General features: G+C 41.6%; 1 protein-coding gene across 1 annotated transcript; it reads right to left on the bottom strand.

Annotated features, from left to right (window-relative positions):
- Nucleotides 1-529: 529 nt before the first annotated feature.
- MICOS10 (mitochondrial contact site and cristae organizing system subunit 10) lies at nt 530-16,029 on the bottom strand. Its single transcript, XM_075027513.1, has 4 exons — nt 15,909-16,029; nt 4,496-4,543; nt 3,759-3,868; nt 530-774 (listed from the first exon to the last, which is right to left on the bottom strand). Exons 1-4 carry the CDS (start codon nt 15,973-15,975, stop codon nt 766-768), a joined length of 234 nt encoding a protein of 77 aa, XP_074883614.1. The 5' UTR covers nt 15,976-16,029; the 3' UTR covers nt 530-765.
- Between the last annotated feature and the right edge of the window lie 1,359 nt (nt 16,030-17,388).

Raw genomic sequence — 17,388 nt, forward strand, 5'->3', positions numbered from 1 at the left:
TGAAACCTATATGTTCTCCCACAGAAGAGGGGTGAAAAAACAATCAACCTCAAAGGTAAGCTCAAAGCCAGATGGCATGTGCATCTGTTTAATTCGCCCACTATCCTGGGAAGTTTCAAACTTGGGTCACTCCATGAGTCAAAGCTACAAGAGACAGCACTGGCTAGCTGCATCAGTCACACAGCTAGGATTCACCCCTTCAGATTCTGTCTCTTTGGAAGGGACAAAATTCCAATTTTAAAGGGCAACTGTACAAACAGGACATAGGAGTATTTATATTCCTCTCCAAACACCGGCACAAGCAGCAGGGGTCTAGTGGGTGATTTATGAGGTGGGAATGCTTCTTTGAACTGTATGTTAGATGGGGGTTGCCTTTCCAGAGTGGAGAGGAACATACGACGGCTGTCTTTTCTGAAGAGCTCTCACAGTGGCTTTTACCCAGGTGGTCACAGCTGCTAGGTACTCAAAATGAAGTCCTCTCCTTCCATTCTCTCTCTCTCTCACTCACATAGAAAGTCAACACACCAGAGAAGGCCATTTTTCTTTTATTTATTTCCCAGAAGAGCTCTTCCTTGCACTTTCCAGACATGATACAAAACAAGCAACAGAACTTTGTTTCATGTTCAGAAACAGTTTGTTGGAATATAAAGAGTTACTGGTGATCGTTACTGAAGAATGTTGGCTTATTCCAGGGGCACTTCAGTATTCCTGAGGAATAATCATTGATTTCTCCTTCCTTCCCACTGGGATAGTCTTAGTCATTAGTCACTGTTCCTGTAAAGCAAGAAGGCTTATATTATTAAAAAGCCATTTGGGTTCCTTACATGGAAGGTGCTGCACGATGTAAAGCAAGCCACTTAGCTTTGTAACATTTCCAGAAGGTAGGCTAACATTTTCATCCTTTGCTAGACTGCGAAGTTGAGTATGGAAAAGTTAAGCAGCTATTTTCATACCAGAAGCATGCCATGTTTTCATGCATATAAGCCTCCATTCTGATAAAATGGGTACTTCAAAAAAGCCCAACATTATTGTTCAAGTTAACTATTCACAGATTGAATAGAAATCAGACAGAAATCAAAGCTACAAAGGGCAGGAAGAAAGGCTCCAGTTGCCAAACTTCTTGTATTGTTGCACATCAATATAATCCATATTGCAATCAAAGTACAGGGTTGTGGGGTTTTGGGTGATAAATAATACAGGTTAAATAACCTGAAAAATGTGATACTTTCCATTTTGCAAGGAAACCTTAGGCCGTGTAATTCTCAGCCATACCATTTTAAGCCTTGAAATAATTGCTAGATTTTGATTTTAATTCAGCTGGAGTCACAGTGACATCCACTTGATCAAATTACTTAAAAAGCCCTCAGAATCTTAGGACCACAAATTAGAACTTTTCTGCATTTTAAGTCGTCTCTTGGCCTAGATGAATGGCTCTTACATTGGCGTTAGCATTTCATGATCAATTTACTAACCCCAAAGGATGGGCAGCGTGATGATCCAAGTTACAGCTAGAACAGCTGCAAAGTTGCTTTGTAATCTCTTGATTATTTGGTATCATGAAGGTCCTCTGTCCTCTCTCATTCTCACTTAGGATTCAGAACTAAGAACTTCATCCTGAAGAATCAAGAATCCAGACTGGATAAAGCCCCAAGTAACCTGGTCTGACCTCAGAGCTGACCCCGGTTTGAGGTCAGACCAGATGACCTCCTTGAAGTCCTTTCCAACCTGAGTTATCCTGTGATCCTATGAACTTGACAGGTTTGGAAAACTAGATAAAATTTTCTTCAAGCTAATCCTTGTTCCATTTGTCTCTCTCTTAATAAAGCTGATTTTCTTGCAGAATCTCACATTTTGACAAGTTAACATTTTAAAAAAACCTCAGTTTTGTAAAGGAAATCCTATAGAGTTCAGTTACAACAGTATTTTCTAGGAAAAAAACAGATGAGTGATAATGCAACAATATTTTCCATGCTCCTAACCAACAGAAATGAAATAATTTTGTTGTAATAACCCTGGAGCCATTATCCATGACACGACATTTTGGAGAGATTAATGACATTAACCATTAGATGGTTTCATCCGCGTCTTCCCTCTCTCAGCATGTTCAGCCTCTTTGTGCCAGAGAAAGCTAGCGGAGACAGTGCACTGGAAACTATTTGTCTAGCCTTGTGCCATGCAGGCAGCTGTGCTTCTTCTGTGAAGTGTCCTTTCAATTACCTCATGCTTCAAAGGACCACCCTTGCTCCAGAACACAGATTAGTCCTTAATCCAAACAAAATCCCTTACTAGGCTGACCCGAAAGTCAGTTTTCCGTTGCCCAACAGCCCTAGTAACAAGCATCCTTGAATGAATAATGCTTTCTCAGAACATGTGAACAGGGCATTTACCATTCACACGAAGCCACAGAGATGTCATTCCAGCTTCTTGTTGGAGACATAAATTGGAGGAGCAGCCTCAGGATGGTATGGAAAGCTAGCACGTTTTAATGTTAACAAATCTGGCCAGAAGGGGCACGCACAGACTTTTGATTCTGGGCCGAAGCTGACAGTGTTCTATCAGCTGCATCTAAGTCACAGTTTCTCTGTACTGTTATCCAAAATATTTTATTCTGATAAATAAGTTGTTCAAGAATCTTCTTATTGTTTCCCTTACTTAAAAGGCAGCTAAGAAAATATTTGTAAATAGGTATGTCTGGTAGGGCTGTAGAAGGCTGGCAAAACCTCATCTGCCGGTAAATTAAAGGAACACTGGACTCAACTTACAGCTCTAGATGCATCAGGAAAAAGCCTAAAAACACCTTCAGGCCTCCTTCATTAGGCAGATGAGCAATACAGGAGCAGTTTTTGCATTCTGTGTACTTGCCATGAAAAGCGCCTGGCAGAACATTTTACCTCAGTACTTTCTGAAGTGCTAAAATAACTGTAAATATGTCCTGGTGGATGCCTCTCCACCAGCATCAGTGAAATGCTTTTAGCAGTATATGGTTTTATGGATCCAAAATATGCAGGCACACCTCTTTTTTTTCCTCCAGATGCCACAATGATAAATTACCATAACAAGAGCCCCAACTTTTATGTGAAGAAATACTGAAAATATTAATGGAGTCAGTTTGTGGCCTTAGTGCACTGAAGGCAGTTTGCAAGCATACAAATGGTTCCTGCTAATTAATCTATTTTTAAGTATTTTCTCTCAGCATGGTCAGTGATAATACTGAACTCATTTAAATTATCTTCTTCAAAAATAAAGTGTACAATTTTTTCAGACTAATTATTACATTACTATCCAGCTAAACAAGCCACAAAACTTACAAGTGATTAGTATTTTCATGTTGCAAAAAAACCCCCAAACCCCACAGAAGATCAAAGATCTGCTTCCACAGGCAGATCTACCTGACATGCTTCTTCCTAGCTCATCTCTTTCAAAGTCTGAAGACACGATCTTACTGTTAGTTTAGTTTTTCAGCCTTTCTAACATGTATTTTTATTACAGATGTCTTCAGGTTGTGGGGAAACCTACCTGCAGGACCTGTTAAACTAATTCTATGTATTCAGCCTAGTAAGTTCACTGCTAAACACACCAGATACTAAAAATTTCTAAAGAGCAGGGGAACCACCCCCTCTTTGGCAAAACGAGTTTCTTCTTACTAGCACCCTTTTGAGAAAGGCAGAGGAATATCCATTTAAATGGTGTCCAGATGCATCATTTAATGCTAACTTCTAAACTGTTACCAATTAATAGTAACTAGTACTGGTACTTACTTTTACAAATTTACCATGGAGAAGATATGGAGACTGGAAGTCATGTTGACAATTGGAATAAGCCATTCCTAACCCCATCCCTGACCCAAAAGCGATAGGCCATGTCTTTCCTGTGGGGGAAGGCAAGCAGAGAGGAAAAGTTAAAGTCAAGAAAAGCTGTTCATTTCACATGACAGTGATAGCATTGTTAAACAAGCACCAAGAAAGAATAAATTACTGGAAGATGCATATTAGGCATTTCAAGTTCTACGAGTCCTAAAATCAGCTAAAAACCAGACCACTTCAGAAGAACAACAAGAGTAACAGTGAGTAAGACATCATATTTAGAATTTAACGGAGAGCAATCTCTGAATTCAAGATATTACTGGAAATTATTCTGTTACCAAAGCATAACTAAAAAAGAATTTAGATCAGTTTTAAAACCCTGGCAAGAGTGGCATAAACTGATGTCTAGACACATGGCTCCAGTAATTCGGCTCAGGGTTTCCTGCAATCCCAGAATGTGAGCTGAGCACAGTAGGAGCTTAGAGAGATGCCGCATGTAACAACCTTGTTACACAACAGTTAAAAGTTTAGGTAACTCCATTTCAACTGAAAAGACATGACCAATAATGAAAGAATTAGTCTAACATGCTGATTAAGTTTTACATGCCTCAAAGATCTCTTAATTTTAAACTGCATCTGTAATAGACAGAAATTAGGAAAACAAGCAGTCAAGACTACTGCAGTGTACTTACTTTTGAAGAAGATGACTGAGAAAACAATTCCTAATCCAAATCCAGCACCTGTAAGAAGAAATGCACCGAGTGAGGTCTAAGATAATGCAAAGTAATGGAAAATTATTTAGTTCTTTACAGTAATTCTTTGTTCCAACTGAGGAATATCAGACTACAAGTTATTTCAGCACACCAAACAAAAATGTTCTTAAATACCAATTCTGAAAAAAAGTAATTCTTGTTTTCTTAAGAAACTGTAAGCAGCTAATTCAGATTAGAACCCCAACATACCAGAAAGATTTGGGAAACAAACCAGACTCTCATCCCAGGGAAAGTTACTGAATTTCTGTCACCATTTACAATGTGAAATTAAGATTTATTTGGCTCATTGTCAGCAAATGAGAAACACTTAAATGAAAACCTATTGTGTCCTTGAGCTTTAGATTCTGCAGATGAATATCTTATTGTATTTCGTTTATCTCACTACTTTAACTACTTCAATGTGTGTCCTGCGGGCAGCAGAACTTTGATGCTTTGTGTTACCCTATACCTTGCAAAAGAAAGCTCCAGGCTGCTTATCTTTCACATCCACAACATTCATTATGGAGCATATTTAAACACATTAGGAACGAATGACTTTTCACATCCTTATACTATATATAGAAATAACTGCAGCAGTTGAAAAAAAATTTATCCAGCACCATTAAAAAACTCGGCTGGCATATTTAAAAATAATTTTTGCTTTCCTTGGAAGGTGTGCTTATGATTTTTTGCAAGAAATCAGGCAAGTCTGCAAAACTCCTCTCATGACCCAATAAATATAACAGTGAAAACTTTGAGCTCAGTGGGTAAATCCTACCTTTAACTATATCAACTAAAGACAAGAATTTCAGATAAGGTTGCAGAAGTACAAAAGTTTAAAAAAGGAAAAAAAAAATATCAGTCATGCATATGCTCATTAAAAAAATACCTAATAGTTTCAGGTTTATTTTGCAGCAGACACATCCTGTTATAGGTTTCAATTCTCTCCTTTCAATACGAGAAATCTAACTTAAGTATAATGAATTTTATTAATTAAAAGACATACTTTTTTTTTAAATAGTCCTAAAAACACGTGATCTTTATTTAAGCTCCTGTTGAATGCATTACTAAGTGGGTTGAGTCCAGAACAATGCCAAAGAATCCTATACCCTCTTGGCGTATAGGAGCACTTTTTTTTTTTTTTTTTTAAGTTTCCTTCTGCTCTTTAAACCTTTTTCCTCGCAAAAAGCATGTTAATGGTAGCTTCTATCGAGGCACTTATTATTGAAACAACACTTAACTGCACTACCTAGTAAATTAAAATTAACTAAGCACCCCACGTTTTTCATTGATTAAAAAACCTTAAATATTAGAACAGAGGTGACCGAACAGATGATCTGAGCAAACCCCCTTATGTTTACTCTCCTGTTAGGACTTCACTCTCCGTATTTAATGAGAGCTGGAAATCAGAGTTGCTTTTGAAAACTCTTTTCATTTTACTACAGATTTTCAATTGTGACAGAGGTAACTACTTTACCAGGTCATTACAACTTTGGAGTAGGCTTACAAAACATGCAACTGCAGGGAAGAACTTTGACCGCTTGCCAAGTGGTCCTGACATAACTCCCCCAGACACTTTAGAAACCGAGCATTTTGCAGAAGGTCAGGTTTTCACTCTAATCATTTGCACAGCTAAGGGAAAGTCTCAGTTCCTCGGATGTCTGCTCAGAGCTTCAGGCTTTTTCGGCATTTCAGACGGTAAGAGATATACTACTTGGAGCATCTCAAATAAACAGCTAACTACTCATACTGTGTCACTGACCGGCATTTATACGTAGACTGGAAGAGACATCATGCATTACTAAGAGCAGCAGTTCATCCGTGCTAATTCCTCCACGCCCCCTCCCCAAGCACGGTCTTCCTTCTCTACCTTTGCTATAATACAGCTGGTGTTGGCTCTTGCAGAATGTTTATGCTATTGAAGATAATTACTATCTTCAAGAATTCATCCAACGGACAACTGTTTGGCCCTCTGACCCAACTCCCTCTGCCAGTGTTCTCCTACAATACGTAGTTATGCTGCCTTTTTGTTTTGGGCTGTTGTACTGTAGGTCTGAAAAGGACTTTCTGGAGGTAATTACTTTCTGTTCAGACAGCACTAGGCGTTGTTTGAAATGTCCAGTTCAGAAGGGCTGTCATGCAGTGAGTGATACTGGTCCTACGCTTCCTGTTCAAGAAAAGATCCCTTCTGCCAATCCAAACAGTTTAGCTAATCAATGAGAAATGATTTACAGGATGACAAATTCTGCATCATCTCCATGCAGAGCCCAGGCAGTTTCTAATGTCACCACATTTTCCACGTTACCACTCAAACCCACATTCTTCTTACCAGTGTGGTGGTAAACTGCTTACGTTCTTGTCTTAAGAAAAGCCTGCACTAAGGAAGCAGCTATCGTTAATACAGTTTCTTTCCATCTACTTCCAGAAATCATCATTATCTTGTATTCTCTTCATCTCCTTCAGATGCTATCTCACATTACAGCCCCATTTGTAAGAGCTCCACACAGATGCCATCGATGCTGCTTCCTGTTGGCCATGGGGGAAGCTACAGGAAACACTCTAGAGGTGAAAAATTTATTATTTCTGCCAACTGCAATTCAGCCTAAGCCTAAAACAAAACCTAGGTCTTCCCCCACGCTAATACCCAACACCACTGTTAAGCAGATGTGGTCCAGCATGACTGACTTAGGAAAGACCATTCTGTCTTTCTTAAGAAAGCTTTTTTCTGAAGCAGTGAATCTGAAGGGATTCCTCTTTTTCATGAAAACACAATTTTCATGCAATTTTAGAGGCTATCACTGCACCCTGTTCCAGCAGGAAGGGGGGAGTACAGTGGCTGATTAGGTTAAAAAGATGATGGTAAGATATCTAGGGCCTTGCTTTAAGTAACAAAAATGCTACAGAAAAGTAAAGGAGGAGATCTGACAGCTAATGGTTTTTTGTTTTCTGTACAAGGCGGCAACTTGAGAAACAAAGCCAAAAAAGAACCTTAACTTCCCTCATGCCAAAGGCAGTTAGGTTCATTCCTTTTCTTACTGAGGAACAGATTACAGTCTACACTGAAAACTGCTGCTGATCACCAACACCCAATCAACAAGAAATGCTCAGATCTGCCCCCTCACATCAGCCAGTGCATATACAGCATTTGCTCTTTTCTACTTGGTTTTAACATTTAAGCATTGGTTTTAACTTCAAACCAGAAGCTTTAGCTACATTTAATTTCTTACCCCATCTGGTTAAGAACCTGTTTCTGTGGATAGTTTGTCACTCATCTTCATTCCACTAGAAAGTATTTGTGGTTATGTGGTCATTTCCTGTGTCTCCAGGACCAAGGGGGAGCTAAACCACCTTGTCTTGGGAGCAAAGTAACACTTTTCACTTTAATTCTATATAAAGTTACACCAGAGATAAACAATGGCAGAGCTGTTGATGAGTTTTACAGGTTTAAGTTCTCACATGCTCAATTTCCTTTTAAAGGGGCAACATGTTGCTTCAAAGAGCCTCCCACCTGACCAGGGGACACTCAGTCTGCAGCTGTTTCTACTAAAGATCAGCACCTCTAGGCCAGGCTTTAACTTCATAACAATAAAACATGAAAGGTTTATCTTACAATAAAAACAAACGAACATGGAAAAGCTAAGGGCTTGATCCATGCCGGGCACATTTTCCCTCCTTTTCTTGCATGACAGCCTCTTTGCAGGAAAAGGCCACAGGAAAGAGTACAACGCATTTTTCACCTCCTCTGACAGTTTAAAATGTTTAACTAGAAAAACAGCCTCTTCCACCCTACATCTATCACTTCAGCTTAAACTCATTTACAGTCAGTGTCAACAGGGGACAGGACAGTTCTGTGGACATCTTATTCCTGCTCCCCAGTAAGTATCCCAGCCATACGGACCAGCACAGCCTTACGGAATTGGTATTAGGCAGAAAGCCCAGTCTCCAAAACTTTTTCATTCTACTTTTTTGGCTTGTACACCTTCCAAGAAAAATGTCACGGTACCTCAAATCAATCTAACACACAGAAGAGCACGCGCCGTATACCCAACAGGACATCATAAAAGTGTCTCGGAGAGAAACACAAACCTTCAGGATGGGCTCCTGCCCCATAAGAACATCTGGGAAAAGCTTTTTCTATAAATTTAATCAACAGTCTCTCCAACGGCGATACTACATGGTTCTTTCCTAGGCTACCCAAGTAGCTACAGGCTGAAGCAGCTATTAAGACTGCCACACCTAGATATATTTTTCTTCAATAGCTTGAAACTTAAAATAGAAGGATTAAAATGTACTTGTTGACATCTGGCAAATGTGTTGCTGTTACTATAGCAGCTGGAAGTTTTTAAGTTACTTAATAGTTTTCTTTTTGTCATCACATTATTTTCCTCTGCCATTCCTTACACACAAATACAAAAACAGTTTCAGCCTCCTCTCCTTCAGATTCTGTTAATTTACAATTAGAAGAACTAAATGATTGAAATAAAATGAAGAAGGAGCTCCTGGAAGATGGCTTCTTGTTCTAAGAAAATAGCAACCACTCTGTACAGACAAGACTCTCTAAAATAGGTCAGGGACTTGTCCCAACAGGGAAGATTTCTTCCCAGCTAGAAAGACAGCTTCCATTAGGATCAAGAAAATCTATCTAGCTCGGTTAGCTTCTCTCTGGAGATAGTGACAGCAACAGCTTCAAGGTCCAACAGCAGATCTCATCCACAGGCCTGATGCACTGGAAGCTTCAAATAAGCATCAGCTCAGTCCAGCACTAAAATTTGCTTTAGGGAAGGAAATACCTGAGAAAAGTCAAGATCTTCAAAACAAACAAAAACCGCAAGCAACTCTCAAACTATATTCTCCCTCCTGTTGTAGGGTGTCCTGTCCTGCCCCCCTCCAATCCCACTTTAAGAAGATACAGAGACAATCATTGTGCAAAAATAGTGAGGAGATCCTTCTTCATACACCAAGGCCTTTATAGGGCAGCACTTAGCACCAGTTAGAAGTCTGAGACCATGAACTCACTTATTTACAGAGAGAATTAATTTTAAGCAGACTCTTAGCAAGGTCTTTCGTGGCAGGAATCAGATTTTCTTCAAACACCAACTTTGAAGCTTTCATTCTCATCTCCCCTGTTGTGTGGACTGTTTACATAGCAGACAGAAAAATGAGCAAGGACACTAGAAGAAAACATAGTGAAACTATATACCAAGTACTCGAGGAAGAAGCAGGAAAAAGCGTGTTTTGTTTTCTTCTAGCACTTGACTGTAGTAACACAGAATACTTGGAATGACAGAATATAAATATCCACATACCATTATAATACAAAAATCCCAACATGCTTTCAGGGGCCGCTTTCACCCTTAAGCAGTCCTGCAGTTCAACCAGTGCCCAAAGGCTAACCTTAGATAAACATCAGCACTTTTGCAGATGGACACACAGCAGCAGGAAGTATCGCTGTTAGCCCATGATCTCCCAAGCAATCACAGCGATAGTCTCCTAGTGGACCAGAAACTTTTCATCCTCGCACCAGTGAATGAGGTGGTGAGATGAGACACAGATGCATTTCCTCCCTCTTTTAAAAGGGGAAGGGGAGAAGAGTAGAAGCTGCTCTTTGAATAGACAGCACAACAAAGGATCTCATCAATACTGCATCAAGCTTTTAGACAAAATCATGGTTGCACTCCCTTTAGAAGCACACATATAAGAGATCAGCAAGATACTCATAATACAGAAAATACACCTCTGACAGAAAACTCTACCTTGTCTTACTGCAATAAAATATTCCACTAATGAAAATGATAGCATTGCTAAAAAGAAAAGTTTTGCTGGAGTAAACATATCCACATTTAGGGCTTTTGCAAGCCTAACTATTAGGGTTGGCAATCATGCTTCTTCACAACCATCCAACGTAGGTTGACTATTACTGACGTCTACTGGCCCAGCTAAGAAACAGGAAATTTAGAGCAAAAAGTGTTACGGTGACATCTCACTAGCAGAAATGCTAAAGAAAGAAGCCTGATCCTTCTCAAAGCTCTCGCTATTAATTTATTATCATCAAGGATGTGCTGGCAGCCCCAAAAGGATTTTCTCAGAGAACTATATCTGATGTAACAAAGAACAAAGAGTTGTTCCCATCTACTGCTGTAACATCTCAAGGACCAAACGAGCGGTTTAGGATATCACTTGGCTGGAGTTCCCTTCTACTGGACAGTGTCACTGTGCGCCACCTCCCAAAGAAGGCACAGCTGGCATCTTATCAATGCACTAATGCAGAGGACAAGGAAGTCAGTGCACTTTGGATTCATTTCCAGCAGAGGAGATCTTACGTCGTCCGGGGTTTTCAATGGCTGCACTACCAGACGGATGCCACAGCTCTTCTTTCAGGTTTTCCTGTACACCAGAAGCATTGCCAAGACAGGCTGGAACAAGGGGCAAGCAGGGCTTCCCCCAGCGTCGCTCACCGCTTTGGTTAGTGAGCTGATCAGCGCAGGGCGCAGTTTCCTGACTCAGTCAGATGGCCAGCCAAGAGGAACAGCAGGACACAATGCAGTTCGGAGAAAAGAGACCTGGATTCCTAAAGATTTTGCTGTCTCTTTCTTCCAAAAGAAGATAATAACCCCTTAATTTGTAGGCAGTCATTGTATTCAGAACTCTGCTAACAACATAACTAAATATTGCTGTTAGATTTTTGAATAAAAGCCTATTCTCAGTACAGCATTTGTCCACCTCTTCCAAATGAAACATTTTTTCGCTGGCTGTATTGCCTCCCTGCACAGCCTAAGCCATAAACAGTTATTATTTACACTACTTGGTCTGCTACAACTAGCAGAATTGGATCTTCTCCTGTATGACAAAGGAAAATAACTTGGGGTTACAAACAAAGCTCACATAACAATGCAGTTGTGTGCTTGCATAATATTTGTGTCCTCCAGTATTAAAAACAAAATCCCAAATGAAGAACAAGTCTGTTGACCTGGTAGCTAAGACTGGATGGCCACATTACAATTGCCAAGCAAAAAACCACTTCAAAACAGGAATTTCAGGATTTGTATATATTTAGAGAAAGTCTAATCCGGTTTTCAGAAAGTATAATCAAGTTTTATCATTATATAGACCGACTTTATCCTATTCATAACCATGTGAAGGATTATTTAAAAATACTGACATTGAATATTTCAGAAAGAACCATTGTATGGATTGCAATCTGTGGCATGACACAAACAATACAATTTCACCCTTGCCATTGACAGAAACAGCTATTTAAGCAGGCCAGATGATGCAAGTCAGAAGAAATCACGTAGCAGTTGCAGGAGAACTGAAAGTGCCCTTTTCTCTTAAAAAATTCCTATGAAATGGAAATTAGAAGTGTTTTATTTTCAGATGTCAAAACAGAGGATTAGAGGAAAATGAACATTACTACACTGGGTTATTTACAAACTTCCATGCTGAATTTTAGTCAAACATACATCAAAACATTTGTCTCCTGCAAAAAATTAACTTCAGCACAGCAACTTAACACACAAGCCAAGCAGCAAACAGCTTTCCTAGGATTACCTTTCAATATCAGGTAAATTACAGTGTTCAACTCATTTAAAACTACAACAGTTTCAAAACAAACCAAGACACACAGGCACACAAATCTCCCTTCCCTTACACACATACTCTTTATTGTCTCCCTCTTCCCTGGAAATGGCATATAATAATTTGTCCAAAATTACAGCCTTGTAGAGAAAAAACAACTCTGTCAGTCCTTCATGAGTAATTGTCTTTCCAAATAAACAGGCATGAACTATCAATCAGTTAAACAAACAAACCAACCAACCCTTTAAACAGGGTTTGAAGCCAGTAGGATGGAAGACAACCACAATACAATTACTTCCCTGTCTCTTCTCTGCAGAGCTCTACTGATAAGAAGGAAGAAATGGTTGTGAAGGCTGGAGAGGACACAGGAGTTTATAAAGTTTTGCAAGCTCAGAAGAAAAAGAAAGCCACTACAACTTGATTCTCCTTCCCCACGTGTAAAACAAGCAACTTTTCTGATGGGTAAGAAAAAAACAGTATCAGGAAGAAAGACGGAAGAGAAAGTTATATTATTTAAATGACTGCATGGATGAAAAGTCTTGAGAACAGTGCAAAGCCAGAGCCAGCACGAACTGGATCGCCCATCAGAGAAACCACCTGGTCAGCCAAGAAAGCATAACCCAGCCCACTACACACAAAACACTGTGGCTACAGCTAGATTTAGAAAAAGGGAAAGAGAACAAAAATACCCATCCTCATCATTAGCAAAACAATTAAATGTCAGTCCTAATAAAAAGGAGGTGAGCATATGAACTCCATTTAACAATGTTTCGATGTTTTGTGCAGGCATACAGAGGTTTACAGTACTTAACTCTTTGAAATGAAATACTGTCTTAACAACACCTGACAACATATTCTGTTTTGAATTAACAGGAAAAAGAAAGAGTTTTAATACTAAATTACAAGATACACACAGGTAGTGACCAAGAGCATTTCAAAAGATGTAACATAAGATAAATACATATTTTGGACATTTTAGTGGCAGGAGATCAAGTTTTTTCCAGGAGCTTGATCTCCAACTAAAACAGTACAGCACAACTACAAACACCACAGCCAACTACAAATACGCTTGCTTACACAACTGTAGTGGAAAGCCTGACAGACTAATACAAGATAGGACAGGCTGCATAGCCCCCAGCTATTATTTAAAAACATACTATTGCTAATAAAGTCACCCTGATAGCGGCTACGTCCCATTCTCACTCTCTTGTGCTTCCCATGTCCCTCCAGTCCTCAAATTGATCCATAGGAGTTATCTGCCTTTACAGTTCTCACAGACAATGGAAAACTGCCATGCGTGTAAGGCTTCAGAAGTTCAGTGCTTTCCTTTATTTATGGGGTCTGGAATGGGAAAACACAGGGCTAATCCCAATGTTTGTTACTCCCCAGCCACTGGCTGGAAAGATCTCTCTTGCAATAGCACCCAGGAAGGATGTAAAGGAACACACAGGAAGGAATCTGTGGCCACCAAAAGGAAAAGTCCAACAAAGAAGCGAGGATTTGGTAAACTTCTATATCCCACACAACAAGCATCAAAATTCTCAGGTAAAAAAGTTTCTTTTCTTTCTTTCCAGTATAACAACAACTGGCCTTGATGGTTTATTGGAAACTCCAGCAAACTTTGCAGTAATATAACAAAAACAATCATCACAACCACGTAGGTTTTTAAAGTCCCTGCAGAGAAAACAATCATTTCCACTGAGATAATCTGTGAAAGTTTGTGTTGTCAGCACTCAGTTAAAAGTTTGCATAGCTAGGCCACCGACTCACTTTGCATTTAAAGGCCATCACCATCTTCTGTCACAAACTACTGGAGTATGAAGCAACTTCTGGGTTGTTCCACTTCCAAAGTTCATACTGAGTCATTTGTTGTTATTACCACGGAGGAGGTTGCCAGCACAGTCGCTTCAGTCACTGGATCAATCGTAAAAGCACATAAAACAGAAAAATGCTATCACATATGAAGAGAAATGTGTCTGAAACCATCACACTGCATATAGTGCTGAGGACAAATTAAGAAAGCTGCAGCCCACGTGTCCTTTTTGGGCAATCTAATGAAAAAAATGAATTTTACCAAGACCTCTACCCAATGCCATCACGAAGGAAACATTGGGAATCCCTGGTCTAGAACACTAGTGCAGAAAGTCTAAGCACATTTTCTTTCTTCTGTTGCCACTTTAGGATGGAAGAAAACACCAAATTAAAACAAAAGGCCTGCTGAAGAGACATGCTGCATCGAAATCAACCCTGTATCCACTTCTTTCAGCCTCCCAGACAGACTTGTCCTGTACAGGATTCCTACATGTACATGTACAGCTGCAGCATGGAACAAGTTCTTGTTTATAATTTGGCATACTTAATATTTTATGATAAAGCAACCAATGCTATGGAAACATAAACATATCTGGATATGTTTGTCAGACAAACCTGAATAGAATTTCATAAGGCAAAACATTGCTCTGGAGCACTTGACACTTTTCAAAGGCCTGTTATAAACAATGGAAGTTTCAGTTTACTTAAAATTATTAAACAACTTTTCTAATGGAAAAGTATTAGGCAACTAAAACTCTGAGTTCCTCATCAGCTTTCAAGCATAAGGCCACTACAGCAACAAGAAATAAACATTCGCATTTCTCAGACATTATTTATGGCTCTAAAAGAGACTTCTGCACCAACACGGAACGCATGCCTTCTGTGTCAGACACTTCACTTCTTGCTCTATACATTGCATTTAACAATTTGCTTTGGCATACACATTTCGTAAAGCCAGAACCGCCATCTAGTCGATTTGCCAGCCTGTCACATGAAGAGCACTGAACTGTGCATACACAGTTGCAATCAGTCATAAAACTCACAGTTCTAAGTGAAATGTTATGAATGGTTTGTTGCAGATCAGAAGCACTGCAGGCATGTGCATAGTCCTAACTTTAAGGACAAATAAGCATGGAAAAAAAAAAAATCAGCGGAACTGTTCCCCTACTTAAAGAAAAGGCACTACCGTCTGCAGGGTTGGGACACCAGACGGAAAGATCCTCAATGTCAAACTGCGCACACTGTACTAAGTAACACATGCCAAAGCTATCAGCGGGTCACGCTGCGTACTGCTTTTAATAAACACAGCCCACCTCGTACACTGAGTGATGTGAACAGCTCTGCAGAAAGAGATTTCGAAAACCGAGCCGTGGTCATAGCGAAAGTAAAGGCGGGCAAGGTCGTGGCACTGAAGGACCCGGTTATGCCTGCCCGGGGCCCATTCATTCGGGGCAGGAGGCGTCCCGCTGGCCGCGGAGCTCAGCGCAGAGCGAGATTTCCCACGGAAACCTCTCATCTTCAACAGAGGGAATAACCGCAGGTCAAAACCCACCCTCCGCTACCGGATCGCGGGTAAGACGGGGCCGGGTCGGGGAGAAGAGCCCCGTCAGCGGGCCCAGCGGGGGTCCGAGCCCGCGGCCAAGGTCACCTTGCCAGGGCCCCGGGCCCCCCCGGCTCCCTCCCGCCACGCCGGTCCCCGACCCCCGTGGGTAGCGCCGTCCTGCGCCGAGGGCGGAGCCGCAGGACACCCCACCCGGGCCCACAGCGCGCCGAGGCCGCCGCCGACCTAAGCCGGGCCCGGAGCGGCGGAGGGGTGTCCCGGGCCTCGCTGGGCCCTTCCTCGCCGGGCCCGGCCGAGCCGCGGGGCCGGGCGGGCGGCGGCCCTCCCCAGCCCCGGGGCGCCCGAGCCGGCCGGCCCCGCTCCTCCCCGGGTCCTCCCCCTCCGCCCTGCCCTCCCCGCCCTTACCCAGCTTGACGGCGGAGTCCGCCAGACACCGGTCCCACTTCCTGCCCAGCTCGCCCTCGGACGCCATCTTGGCCGTCCCCTCCCACCTCAGGCCGTGCCCTCGCCTCCTCCCCCGCGCAACTCTCGCGAGATCTGCCGCGCCGCCAGCCAGCGGCGGCGCCCCACATCTCGCGAGATTTTTCTCCCGGCCGCCGTCGTCAAGGTTACCGGCGGGAGGGCGCGATGGCCGCCGCGCTCGACCTTGGGCTCGGCCCAAAAGCCCGTTTTGACCCGTAGGACCCGGCCCACCGCAGCCCTGGCCCTTCCTGGGAACCCACCTCTTCAGCCAGGGCTTCCGCTGTGTCCTTGTTAGGCCTCGTATCCCTCAGCTTAAGGCACGATCCCCATTTTCTCACAGGCCCCCAGCTTGGGCCCACCCCCGTCGACCTGCTCCCCCCAGGGTTCTCACCTCATCCTTGGTAAGAGTCGATCTTTGCTGTAGGGTCCCATCTCTCTCACTGCAGGGTTGGGTATATCCCGCTGGACGCACATTCCCGGGTAGGTTTTCCCTCAGAGGTCCTGTGTCCTACACAGCTCCTGCATCTTTGCTGGCTGTCCTCAACTTCTCTTCAGGGCCTGAAATGAGGTACACCTGTGTGTGGGGAAAAAAAAACCAGCTGTTGCCAATCCCTGTCGATGTCCCAGGGATCACCTCTTTTACTTAAGCGCAACTTAGGCCCTACACCTTGCTTAACTGGGAGAAGGAGCTGAATAATACCAGGAGGAAAAGAATGCTGTGTTCAAGAAATTAGTCTATACAAGAGGATGTTAATATTAGAATGAGGAGTTGTGGGAAGGGTTCTTAGTGATTTATGGGTCTTTGGCATATCCTGAAGTGTACTACAGCGTTGTGGAACCAGGAATGTAAGTGTGAATAGTTTCAAACCTACTGTAATGAACTTTATGTTGCAAACATTGTATAGGCTTTCTGGGAATCATTCTCCAGAAGCCTTGTGAAAAAATATAGAATGTTTTTTAAGTAATAATGTCTCTGTTCACACTTGGTAAGGCAATTTTTAGCTGCAATTACTTACTTTTTTTTCAACTTCTGACAGTTTTCTTTATCAGATTGGAGAGGAGGAGGTTCTACTGATTTATAAAATGAAGTTCTTTAAAAAGTCAAAGGCTAAAGCCACAAATAGAAGTCAAAACTCTGAAGTTGGCAAAATTTTTCTGAAGTTATTATTGTTTGTGGTCTTTCATTTGTCTTAAAAGTATAATTGGTTTTGATCTAGAGCAATGATGAAAGATTTTTCTTATACTTGGTTTAGTTCAACTTCACATATCGCTGAATGATCACAATTGCCTATTATTTTTACTTAGTTAGAAAAATCTAAATGGCTTTTTAAAAAACTTTTTTGGAAGGCACATGGTTAAACTAAGCTCTTGCAGGTTCAAGAGGCTTCCTTGGAGAAGGCAGTTCTTGCCCTTCTGTAAAGGG

This window comes from Buteo buteo, chromosome 5 (genome assembly GCF_964188355.1).
Source record: "Buteo buteo chromosome 5, bButBut1.hap1.1, whole genome shotgun sequence".
Lineage (NCBI taxonomy): Eukaryota > Metazoa > Chordata > Aves > Accipitriformes > Accipitridae > Buteo > Buteo buteo.

Coding starts and splice junctions, on each gene's coding strand:
- MICOS10 (XM_075027513.1), bottom strand. CDS start 15,975: ATGGCGTCCGAGGGCGAGCTGGGCAGGAAGTGGGACCGGTGTCTGGCG. Junction 4,544..15,908: donor GGACTCCGCCGTCAAGCTGG/GTAAGGGCGGGG, acceptor TTCTTCTTACAG/GTGCTGGATTTGGATTAGGA. Junction 3,869..4,495: donor CTCAGTCATCTTCTTCAAAA/GTAAGTACACTG, acceptor CTTCCCCCACAG/GAAAGACATGGCCTATCGCT.